This window comes from Chanodichthys erythropterus, chromosome 12, assembly GCF_024489055.1.
Source record: "Chanodichthys erythropterus isolate Z2021 chromosome 12, ASM2448905v1, whole genome shotgun sequence".
NCBI classification, from domain to species: domain Eukaryota; kingdom Metazoa; phylum Chordata; class Actinopteri; order Cypriniformes; family Xenocyprididae; genus Chanodichthys; species Chanodichthys erythropterus.
Genome location: NC_090232.1, coordinates 12,031,089 through 12,043,442, shown reverse-complemented (window position 1 = coordinate 12,043,442; position 12,354 = coordinate 12,031,089). Strand labels below are relative to the sequence as shown.

At 33.9% G+C, this 12,354-nt stretch overlaps 1 protein-coding gene across 3 annotated transcripts; it reads right to left on the bottom strand.

The window, feature by feature from the left end:
* Positions 1 to 423: 423 nt before the first annotated feature.
* Positions 424 to 11,142, bottom strand: stra6l (STRA6-like). Of its 3 annotated transcripts, none has more exons than XM_067405042.1 (18): positions 10,973 to 11,142; positions 10,190 to 10,250; positions 8,934 to 9,034; positions 8,708 to 8,838; positions 7,245 to 7,365; positions 7,058 to 7,103; positions 6,787 to 6,921; positions 6,534 to 6,601; positions 6,344 to 6,455; positions 6,068 to 6,224; positions 5,302 to 5,377; positions 5,108 to 5,189; positions 4,936 to 4,984; positions 4,553 to 4,670; positions 4,100 to 4,219; positions 3,797 to 3,960; positions 1,841 to 1,987; positions 424 to 1,763 (listed from the first exon to the last, which is right to left on the bottom strand). In XM_067405042.1, coding segments are annotated over exons 1-18 (1,911 nt in total). In that variant the 5' UTR covers positions 10,975 to 11,142; the 3' UTR covers positions 424 to 1,542. The 3 variants fall into 3 exon arrangements, with proteins under 3 accessions (XP_067261143.1, XP_067261144.1, XP_067261145.1); XM_067405043.1 differs by having other exon boundaries at positions 6,787 to 6,915; XM_067405044.1 differs by lacking the exons at positions 8,708 to 8,838; positions 8,934 to 9,034; positions 10,190 to 10,250; positions 10,973 to 11,142 and having other exon boundaries at positions 7,267 to 7,918.
* Positions 11,143 to 12,354: the final 1,212 nt, after the last annotated feature.

The following is a 12,354-nucleotide window of genomic DNA, read 5'->3' as shown; positions in this document are numbered from 1 at the left end:
CTTTGTCAGCATTTAGTATTGTAAACACCTATCAAAATGAGCAATCTTGCTCTGTAAACGGGCTGAAGGCAAAAGTGATAAATAAAACTCTTGCTGTGAGAATTCAGGGTGATGACAGTCATGCGCTCACACACAACCCACCTCTGACTAACTAAATTTAAAAAACTATTCACTAAGGAATCAATGGAGAAAAATATTAAGCTTCAGAAAAGACATTTTATAATACTATTCCTACTAATGGATGAATGGGCCTAGATATGTTACTGTCACCTCTTCCGCATCACTAATAAAAAGTATACTTTTAAGTACCTTGGAGTAATATTAATACTATAGTGCATTGTTTATGATAAACATTCAATACCATGCTATATTACTTATCACAATATTATGGGAATGGATATAAGGAACACAATTCAGTCTTGGAGGACAGTTTTATTATAGTCTATGATACTGTATACAAAGATGTTACGGACGATCTGACCAACATCAGTTCACACAGATTTATTTCAAATAAGTGAATTCTAATTATACTAAAAATAATATTCATGGACTTACAAAACTTACCAAAAAAGTACAATAGTAGTATTTTATTTGTATTTATTTATTTTGGACATTCACCATGAAGTTAATTCACCCAAATAAATATTTCAAATTTTTTTTTATAAAATACTATTTGACCAATAGCACTGAACAAATCAAACATTCAAATTTGTTTCAGAAGCTCATGAAAAGCATTAACCCTGTCATTTTCTACAAAAAATGTAAATGTATATGCTTTATATAGACAAATGATCAACCAAGTGGTTCCGCCAAAACCGCACTTTCGTATTCTTCAAAAAGTTTACAGTGTATATCCTACACCTTCCCTATTCTACTTACGGAACGAACGCAGCAGCAGTTACATTTTATCTGTAAGTAGAATAGGGAAGGACACACAGCGTAAGCTTTTTGGAGAATACGGAAATGCGGTTTTGGTGGAACCACTTAGAAGGTGATCATTTGTTTATAAAGCATATACATTTACATTTTTTTTTCGAAAATGACTGTTCGTTTCGCTTATTCCCCTTAAGACCCTTATTCCTCGTCTGGGATTGTTTAAAGCCCTTTGAAGCTGCACTGAAACTGACATTTGGACCTTCAACTGTCTGGAGGCCATTGAAGTCCACTATAAGGAGAAAAATCCTGGAATGTTTTCATCAAAAACCTTCATTTCTTTTCGACTGAAGAAAGAAAGACATGAACATCTTGGATGACATGGAGATGAGTAAATTATCGCTGATGAGGCTCCGTTTAACGGCTTTGATGAGTTTGATGAGTTGATGATGTTACAATTTAAAGGGAGCGTTCTCATTCTAGAGAACATTTCATTGGTCAAAAAAAAAAATGGACATGCAGATGAGTCAGAAGGCATCTACTGTTTTGGCAGTAGTGCAATAGATGACCTTAAAGTTTCAGACACAAACATGTTCTCTGTCTTTACACAGATAGACACTCTGGCACTGCTCTGCTTCCCAGGAACCAGTTTCAAGAGTTCCGGCTCTTTCAGATGTCTAACTGTGTTGGTTCTGTTTCAGCAGTTTTGTTGTTGACCGGTTCATCTGCTTGTTGAACCTGTGAGGTGATGGTTCGGGCCATGAGGAGAGGGTCTTGGTCGTCGATGTGTGTCTGTTTTTTTCTCTTTCTCAGCAGGATGAGTGCAGGGTTCCTCAGCAGTGTGTAAAGCAGCAGCCAGCGCACGCGTACTCTGCCCCCTACTGAACATCCTGTTAAACAGCAGACAGTTATTTTATTGGATGTCTGTTTAAAGAAATGTGTTCTTTCATATGTCTGTCATTATTACCTGTGTTATTGCTAAAAGTTGCATAAGAGGACACTGCAGGTCCCCGTTTCTCCAGTGTTCTGCCGAGCAGTAGATGGCAGAAAGACACCATAACTGGATTGCTGTGGTAGTGATCAGCAAATATCATCCCTATCCATGTGCTATATCCTGCCCAAAAAAAGTAAATTATAACCATTGTGCAGAAACACTGGCATTAAGCTTACATTTTAGAGCCTGTAAAGGGAAAATATTTCATCACCCAAGTATAATTAATTGATAAAAAATATTCTGTTTTCATATCACAGATTTTAGTAATCATCATAAATTAGGTATCATTCGAAAGCTTACGAACTCAAAATTCATCTTGTGAAAACTGCTTTGAAATTGAACATTGAGTTCTCATGGAAATGGTAATTTAAATTCTTTTAGCAAACTCCTCCCCTACGCTAGCGGGACGCTTATCGCTCTTTATTTATTGCCTTTTTTCATATCACAGATTTTAGTAATCATAAATTAGGTATCATTCGAAAGCTTACGAACTCAAAATTCATCTTGTGAAAACTGCTTTGAAATTGGACATTGAGTTCTCATGGAAATGGTAATTTAAATTCTTTTAGCGAACTCCTCCCCTACGCTAGCGGGATGTTTGGCGCTCTTTTAATTTATCGCCTTTTTCCATATCACATATTTTAGTAATCCTCATAATTTAGGTATCATTGAAAGCTTGCGAACTCAAAATTCATCTTGTGAAAACTGCTTTGAAATTGAACATTGAGTTCTCATGGAAACGGTAATTTAAATTCTTTTAGCGAACTCCTCCCCTACGCTAGCGCGACGCTTATCGCTCTTTATTTATTGCCTTTTTTCATATCACAGATTTTAGTAATCATAAATTAGGTATCATTCGAAAGCTTACGAACTCAAAATTCATTCTGTGAAAACTGCTTTGGAATTGGACATTGAGTTCTTATGGAAACTGTACTTTAATTTCTTTTAGCGAACTCCTCCCCTAGTGGTACGCTAGCGGGACGCTTATCGCTCTTTATTTATTACCTTTTTTCATATCACAGATTTTAGTAATCCTCATAATTTAGGTATCATTCGAAAGCTTACGAACTCAAAATTCATCTTGGGAAAACTGCTTTGAAATTGGACATTGAGTTCTCATGGAAACGGTAATTTAATTTATTTTAGCGAACTCCTCCCCTACGCTAGCAGGATGTTTGGTGCTCTTTTAATTTATCGCCTTTTTCCATATCACATATTTTAGTAATCCTCATAATTTAGGTATCATTGAAAGCTTACGAACTCAAAATTCATCTTGTGAAAACTGCTTTGAAATGAAACGGTAATTTCTTTTAGCGAACTCCTCCCCTACGCTAGCGGGATGTTTGGTGCTCTTTTAATTTATCGCCTTTTTCCATATCACATATTTTAGTAATCCTCATAATTTAGGTATCATTCGAAAGCTTGCGAACTCAAAATTCATTCTGTGGAAACCACTTTGAAATTGGACATTGCATTCTTATGGAAACAGTACTTTAATTTCTTTTAGCAAACTCCTCTCCTAGTGGTACGCTAGGCGCTCTTTTTATTTATTACCTTTTTTCATATCACAGATTTTAGTAATCATCATAAATTAGGTATCATTCGAAAGCTTACAAACTCAAAATTCATCTTGTGAAAACTGCTTTGAAATTGGACATTGAGTTCTCATGGAAACGGTAATTTAAATTCTTTTAGCGAACTCCTCCCCTACGCTAGCAGGATGTTTGGCTCTATTTTAATTTATCGCCTTTTTCCATATCACAGGTTTTAGTAATCATCATAAATTAGGTATCGTTCGAAAGCTTACGAACTCATCCTGTGAAAACCACAAAATCTCATAGGAACTTTACTCTATTAACGACTTTAAGAATAAAATGATATTTGGAAAATTAAATTTTCACTGTATAGCCCAGCATATGTCATTATTACCTGGATCCATGGACTCATAGCCGCGCTGCATGATGGTCCGATCAATGCGTGACACCAGCCACGTACCCACAATGCAGCTGCTTAAAAGGCGCAAAATACAGTTGCTCAACCCCATAATCACATTATAGAAGAAGAAAAAGTAGTTAAAGCAGTGGAACGCTTTTCTGTGGAAGGACAAAAGAGAGATGGGATTATATTTATCACTCAGGACACCTTAGAAACCATCATGACTGTTTAAGGTCAAATTTATAGCCTCATCTCTTTGTTTTTCATTTTATAAAATGAGCTTTTTAATGGTCCTACCTGTTATTGATTGCAAGAGGCTTCTCTTTGTCTTCAGGTGAGAGTTTGTCCTGCAGGAAAAACACTTGGACCAGAATAATCTGCACTACCACCAAGGCTATAACTATGAATATTGTGAGCCTGAAAAGACATAAAACACAATTTAATGCTACTAAAACACATGCAGCATCTTTAATAGATAAATATTAGATTATCATAAGTTAGGGTGTTGGCTATAAAACACTACTGTTCAAAAGTTTGCGGTCAGTAAGACTTTTCTTTAACTTTTATTCCGTAAGGATGCATTAAATTGATCAAAAGTGACTGTAAAGACATTTATAATGTTACAAAAAAATCAATTTTTTGTAACAGTAGTTTGTAAAAGTAGTGTATAATGGTGTCATGCAAATTCCAAAAAATGGTCTAATGATTATGCTTATGAAAATAATGTTGTCTTGAGATGTCAGAACTCACAGAATGACGCCTACGCTAGAAAGCCAGCTGAGAAATTGTCCCTTCTGGATTGGTAGAACAACTCCATACACAAAGATTAAGGCAAAAACAAACTGCACAAAGTGAACTATCAGAAACCCTGCAGAAACAAAAATCATTTTTTAAGCAACACAGCAAACCATGTCATCATATTATTCCATATATTCGAGTCACACTGACTAAAAACACAAGCAAAGTATGCCAAGGGACACATGCCCGTGAAGGTAATGACCTCTCCGAACAGAAGGTAATGTTTATCAGCTGACCTCACCACATTTTCTGAGGACAGGATATGAGGTCACATGAGGATCACTACTACAGGGAAACTGAATAACACAGTCCAAATTTTAGAGCATTTTACATACCCCACAGAGTGAATGCAATCTGCCAGCCTGAATATCTTGTTATAGCCGCCTGAGAAAGAAAAGCACTTGGCATCATGATAAGCAATCTAAATGCCACTGAGTTTGTCTTTCTAATGATGTTGTTAACCTCAATCGTAGAGGAAACCCAATGAATTTACAAATCTTTACTTACCACGCTGACTGCAGGGCTTGGATTATGGAACTTCTCTGGAAGAAAATTTTTTTGTCCCCTCCACAACCTCTTTAAATGTTTCCTGCAGGCATAAGTGCAGCTCATGGTTTGGTAAAGTTTTTTTTTTTTTTTTTTTTTTTAATTACTGATATATTGTTGAATTTTATATATAAAGACTGCTTAAGCAAGAATACCTGTAACATACGAGCACATGAAAAGTGTAAGTAACAGATGTCAGAGTGGAAAAAATGGTTGTCGCCAGCCAAGACCCTAAAACAAAAATATTAAATCACTTTCAGGTTTTTTTTTAAATAAGTAATCTAATAATAATTTTCTATATAATCTATCTATCTATCTATCTATCTATCTATCTATCTATCTATCTATCTATCTATCTATCTATCTATCTATCTATCTATCTATCTATCTATCTATCTATCTATCTATCTATCTATCTATCTACCTTGTTTTTAAAAGAAGCTTCTTATGTTCACCAAGGCTGCATTTTTTTAAAATAAAAATCAGTAAAATTGTAGAATATCATTACAATTTAAAATATTTTTTTTCTATTTTACTCCTGTAATGGCAAAGCTGAATTTTCAGAAGATATTATACACCAGGCTTTAGTGTCACGTGATCCTTATAATAAGCTGGTTTGGTTCTCAATTAACATTTCTTCTTATTATCAATGTTGAAAATTGCTTTATATTTTTTTGGAAATTGTGACTTTTCCCCCCAAGATTCTTCACTGAATAAAAAGTTCAAACAAACAGCATTTACTTGAAATAAAAAATCTTTTGTAACCATATAAATGTCTTTACTGTCACTTTTGATCAATTGAATGCATCCTTTTGGATAAAAGTGTAAAAAAAAACTGAATAATAAAAAAAAACTTACTAACTCTAAACTTTTGAATAGCAGTGTAAACAAATAAAAAGACAAGAAAGAGGCGCCTCTTACTTCGTGCAACAATGCTGAACTCATTCATGCTGGGAATGAGAGATGTGAAGATGTTGTCTGTTTGATTACAGGACGATGCGATCTCTGCAAGTGAGTCCTTCAAAGCATCTAGTTTGTCAAAGGTGTAGTCACTCAAGCTGTAGTCTGCTAGGGTCATCTAAATATAGGCAAACACATTTGCATTGTTTAAAGCTACTCAAATCTAAAAAAAAAAAAAAATAAATAAATAAATAAATAAAAAATAATGCTTGTTTACACCAGTGAGTGCCAACTGACCGTGTACAAACCAATCAAAGAGATTATGGATGTGCCAATCATTCTGTTAGGAAACTTGAAGTGAGGATCCCAGTCATAGACTTTTCTTCTGAACCAACTCTTTTCTTCTGGCCTGAGGGACAACAGAAGAATGAGTATTGGCTGATCAGTGTGAATACAGTGATAAATGAATGTTGATGTGAGTGTGTACCGTTCGGAGGGGCGTTTCAGTAGAGTCTGTACATATCTGAACTGATGGAATTGTAGATCCTCCTCATTCTATGTATCAGAGAAAAATTAATTTATAAACTAGTGTTAATTGCTAAATATACTATTGTTTACAGTAATGTTAATTCATGTCCGTTCAGTATGCATATTAAAGGATGATTTTATTAACTAATGCCATGAATTGAACCTTATTGTAAAATGTAAACATAACATAAATTACAACAAGATGATCTGACCTCATCAGCTTGTAGCTGCAGGTGGATTCGTACTGCCTTCACAATGATATACACAAACCGTCCCAGCAGGAAAAGGAGGCACAGGAAGAATGGCCACAGGATGATCAATTTCTCATGAGGACCTAAAACCTGCAACTAGCGAAATGTGCTGTCACACTATTGCACGCTTAAAACACCGAAGGATAACTAATCTTAAAATGCAAACATAAATGTAATAATATAAAGTTAATAATTAATAAATTAAAGTTAATTATTAATAATATTCACCGACCATTCCAGAAGGACAGCTTATCGTGTCATACAGTCTCACAATGAGCCTGAAACCAACAGAATGTACAAACTCAACAGTCAGTTACCAACACTATACAGATCCCTACAGCCACAAGAACAAACAGAGGATCAGCTAGGCCAAGAATTCAGACTGAAGGTTTTCTGTATATGAGTATTTTTTTATGTACCACATGAGTGTGTATAGAACACCTAAAACCCCTCCTAGTGCCCGGTGTGGCGTTGAAAGACAAGCAAAGAACGGCAGGTAAGCCACCCCAACTTCTATCGCTCCTACCAGGTACACAATGGCTGAAAGAAACACACATAGGTCAACTGTAACTTTCCTTTGATTAAAACTAAAGAATAGATCAAGTTTCCAAGATTATATTCACTATAGTACTGTTCAAAAGTTTGTGATCTGTACGATTATTTAAATGTCTCTTATGCTCACCATGTCTGCATTTATTTGATTAAAATACAGTAAAAACTGAAATATTAAGAAACATTATTACAATCTAAAATAACTTAATAATAACTTTTCTTTTTTAATATATTTATTTAATTTATTCATGCTTGTTGCAGTCTTCATTGTATGGAAGAGGATTAGGGTCAAGCAATAATAAAAAAATAAAACCATCTCGAGATTAAAGTTGTTAAATTTCGAGAAAAAAATAGTTAAATTTCGAGAAAAAAGTCGAAATAAAATTTTGAGAATAAACTTGTTAAATTATGAGAAAAAAACTTGTTAAATTTCAAGAAAAAGGTCGAGATAAAATGTTGAGAATAAACTCGTTAAATTACGAGAAAAAAAAGTCATTAAATTTCGAGAAAAAAGTCGATATAAAATGTTGAGAATAAACTTGTTAAATTACGAGAAAAAAGTTGTTAAATTACAAGAACAAATTCATTAAATTATGAAAAAAACTCGTTAAATTTCGAGAAAAAAGTCGAGATAAAATGTTGAGAATAAAGTCATAATTTAACGAGTTTATTCTCAACATTTTATCTTGACTTTTTTCTCGAAATGTAATGATTTTTTTTTCTCGTAATTTAACGAGTTTCTCAACATTTTATCTTGACTTTTTTTGAATTTGTTCTCGTAATTTGCCGACTTTTTTCTCGTAATTTAAAGATATTTTTCTCATAATTTAACAAATTTGTTCTCGTAATTTAACGACTTTTTTCTCGTAATTCAATGACTTTATTCTCAACATTTTATCTTGACTTTTTTCTCGAAATTTAACGACATTTTTCTCGTAATTTAAGAACTTTAATCTCGAGATGGTTTTAATTTTTTATTATTGCTTGGCCCTAATCCTCTTCCGTATCATTGTCACACAATCCTTCAGAAATCATTCTAATATGCTGATCTGATACTCGAGAAACATTTTATTTTATTATTATTATTATTAACAGTGTTGAAAACCACGGCTGCTTTTTTGTGTGGAAATCATCAGTTTATTTCAGGATCCTTCAATGAATATAAAGTTCAAAACAACAGCATTTATTTGAAATAGAAATCTTTTGTAGAATTATAAATGTTTCACTGTCACTTTTGATCAATGCATCCTTGCTGAATAAAAGTATAACATTTCTTTCAAACCTTTGGACGGTAGTGTATAACAAATATAAAATATTTGCATTGCTATACCTTTAGCCCAGTTAGGCACATTAAGTGGTGTGTAGGACTCAGAGAAGAGCTGAATCACACTGGGAGCAATAGCACCAAATGCGAAACCATAAGACCATCGGTTACTTAGATTGCCGATGAAATCCAATGGACTGCAAAGAAAAATACACACACATAAAAAGTCTTTAGACAACTAAGATGAATATTAAACGCGGAACTTCAGGTTTTGTTTTCCGAGATCACTCACACCACAATGCCAAATCGACCCCTGAGATAGGGAAAGCGATCCTCAAAGGGCTGGGCCTTCGCTCTGCGCTGTACAAATGACAGCAGAAACATGATGCAGACCTGAAACACAAAGAAAATAATCCACATTACAAATACACTCTGAGAGAAGTCTAATGATTCAAATAAAGTAGGGAACTTGAGGGCCCTGTTTCACAGACAGGCCTTAGTTCAATTAGGATATTTAAATAAGTATCTTTTATAAATGGACACTAGAAAAAAAACATTACTAGTGTGCATCTTGGGACAAAACAATGACACTAACATATGTTAAGATATGTTAGCACAAGTTGCTTTCAGTTAAAACAGCTCAAACATGCATTTTAGTCTGGGACTAGTTTAAGCCGTCTGTGAAAGGGTTAGTTCACCCAAAAAATGACATTTCTGTCATTGATTACTCACCCTCATGTCATTGCAAACCCATAAGACCTTTGTTCATCTTCAGAACACAAATTAAGATATTTTTGATGAAATCCGATGGCTCAGTTGAGGCCTCCATTGCCAGCAAGACAATTAACACTTTCAGATGGCCAGAAAGGTTACTAAAGATTTCAAAACACTGTAGTCACACACCCCAGTGGTGAACAATTGAAATTTTGAAACATGTAAAGCCTCATTTACTGAAATCACATGACTTTGGCAGTTTGATACACACTCCGAAGCACTGATTCGAAACAAAAGATTCGTAAAGCTTCATGAAGCAGTGTTTCGAAATCGCCCATCACTAGATATTGTTGAATAAAGTCATTATTTTGCACAAAAAATATTCTCGTCGCTTCATAACATTAAGGTTGAACACATGAACTGTTTTAAATACGTCTTTAGTAGCTTTCTGGCCATCTGAAAGTGTTACTTATCTTGCTGTCAGTGTAGGCCTCACTGAGCCATTTGATTTTATTAAAAAAAATCTTACATTTGTTTTCCGAAGATGAACAAAGGTCTTACGGGTTTGGAACTGACATAAGGGTGAGTAATTAATGACAGAATTTTCATTTTTGGGTGACCTTACCCTTTAATGTGATATACAGTGGCTCTAACAAGTGGTATTTGGGCAGCAGTTGACACCAACTGATTAAAAGTAAATGTAAAAAATGATATTCATGTAATTATGTCAGTTCTTATCTAATAGTGAAGTATGACTTTCTTGTCTAGAGAAAATGTTGCATGTTAATCCTGAAGGGAGAGAGTTCTGTCTGGACAAATGCAAGCATTACTCACAGCGGGAACAAGAGAGCAATGCAGGAACAAATCCAAGGAAATTCCATTCTGACATTCCCCCCTAAGAGAAAGAATGGGGAGAGAGTGAAAAATGAGAAAGAATGAGCAAGGGTTTGGAGCACAGCATGAATGTATGAATTAATAAAATAGAAGTGGAATGAAAACAGCTTTGGAGTTTAAATTCTGTAACATTATGATCAAAACATAAACTGACCTACTTATTTTATGCAATGAAAGTAGGCATTATTTTCAGGGTAATTATTAATATTTTTATGGCTATTATATAAGATGTTGTGTCCTAAAAAAAGAATCAATCTGAATATCGACAGATAAGATTTACCACACACAGTGACCTAAAAACACTTCCCCTTATCAACAGAAAAATGATTTTTGCTGCATTATTTTGCAAGAATTCTAGAACCTTTATTTGTAGTAAAATACACATTTTTTTTTCTATTTTATTTTATTTTAAAATAATTGCAATGATCAATTCAATTTTAAATACATTTTAACAATTTCTATAACTTGTCTCACAGAATATAACAAGCTTTTAATATGTCTGTTAATTCCTTATTTTTAAAGAGATATTAGTTAAAAAATGTTTAGATTAGTTTTAAATATTGGTTTAGATAAAAGACCTTAATTTAAATACAAATTGAACATTTTTAGTGAAGTTTAAACTCTTAGAATGAACAGTACTAATTTAATCTAAACATTACAATGCAGAATGTCACTGAAAGTACTGTCAAACTGGGATGTGTTTCAAAAGCAGAAGCAACTCACATGATTTCCGACGACAGCGATGACTCCCGTTCTGCTGGTGAAGTACAGAAGCGATCTAGTGCTCTGTTTCTTATAGACAAAGATTAGTTAGACCCTAAAGTAGCTCTCCTTCATAACAGACGCTATACTGTAGTTCCAATATAATATGATAGGAAAGCTTTCACTTCATGAATGAGGATATAGATATCTAGTCACATGACTGGATGACCTTTGACCTAGGCCACACACTAGTGTAACTCTCACAGAGAGAGATGTGCCAATGCATTTTATTGACTGTACTGTTACTGTGTAATGGGAGTTCAAACATAGATAAGACTTGCTGTTGAACTAGAGCAGATTATTTAGAGCTCACTCTTTCTCTGTTAGCATTGCCCAGTAGCGATATTAACAATAACAATAAGTGACATGGCATCTTATGCACAGAAGCCATTGGCATATGCTACTGTGCTTAGTGGTACGTCCGGTGGCATATCTGGTTTTCACTGACCTGAACTAACCTGAACTAACATTGAACACTATTTTTATCAACCAGTGTTAACAAAGCTTAATAAATACTGTAACAACCGCATTGCTCACTGTTTGTTAATGTTAGTTAATGCATTAACTAATGTAAATTGGTGTATACAAAGAGTGTTATCTCATTTATGTCATGAAAATGATCTGAGAAATCATGGTCAGAGAAAACAGAATCAAATTTGTTAATATTGTCACATAATTCATAACACAAAATAGCAATAGATAAGCAAACAAACTATAATCTACAATGCATCAGTATTAACAGCTTGGCACGTTGGTGCTTAAACTAGATGCAGATGAAAGGCAGATAAGTGAGAATCATGTTATGACAGGATATGCTGCTGATCACGGAAATTAACAAAGGGGGGCGCTGTTGATGAGATGAGAAGAGCCCATCAGTGACTTGATTTTAAATGAAAAATTAGAATAATTTCCAATAGATTATACCTGTCATTTATGATATCTAAAAATATATCTGTATCTTCAAAATATCTTAGAATTTTTGGATAAGCTGAAGTAATGTTAACATCAGTTTCTGAAAGAAGCCATTTTACAGTCGCCTAACAATACAAATACCTCATGTCTGTTTGATTAACATACATTGGCCTCAAAAAGTAAAGACACTTGAACTCTTAAAAACACTTTTATAGTAAATACTATAGTGTTTTTGAACCATACTATAGTAAATTGTAGTATACTGTATATATTATAGTATTCACAACTATAGTGAACTGATAAACTGTAATAAATACTGTAGTTTTTACTACAGTGAACTGTAGTGTATTGTAGTATAATATACCCTATAGTTGTAGAAATCTTAGTATAGTATTGGGTACCTATGGGTGGGGAACTCCTGGGTGGGTTTC

What these genes read in the sequence shown, in the direction of transcription:
- stra6l (XM_067405042.1), bottom strand. An exon ending in ATTGCTCTCTTGTTCCCGCT is followed by an intron (nt 9,035 to 10,189) that starts GTGAGTAATGCT and finishes TTTGTGTTTCAG; the next exon opens with GTCTGCATCATGTTTCTGCT. An exon ending in TCTAGCGTAGGCGTCATTCT is followed by an intron (nt 4,220 to 4,552) that starts GTGAGTTCTGAC and finishes ATGTCTTTTCAG; the next exon opens with GCTCACAATATTCATAGTTA.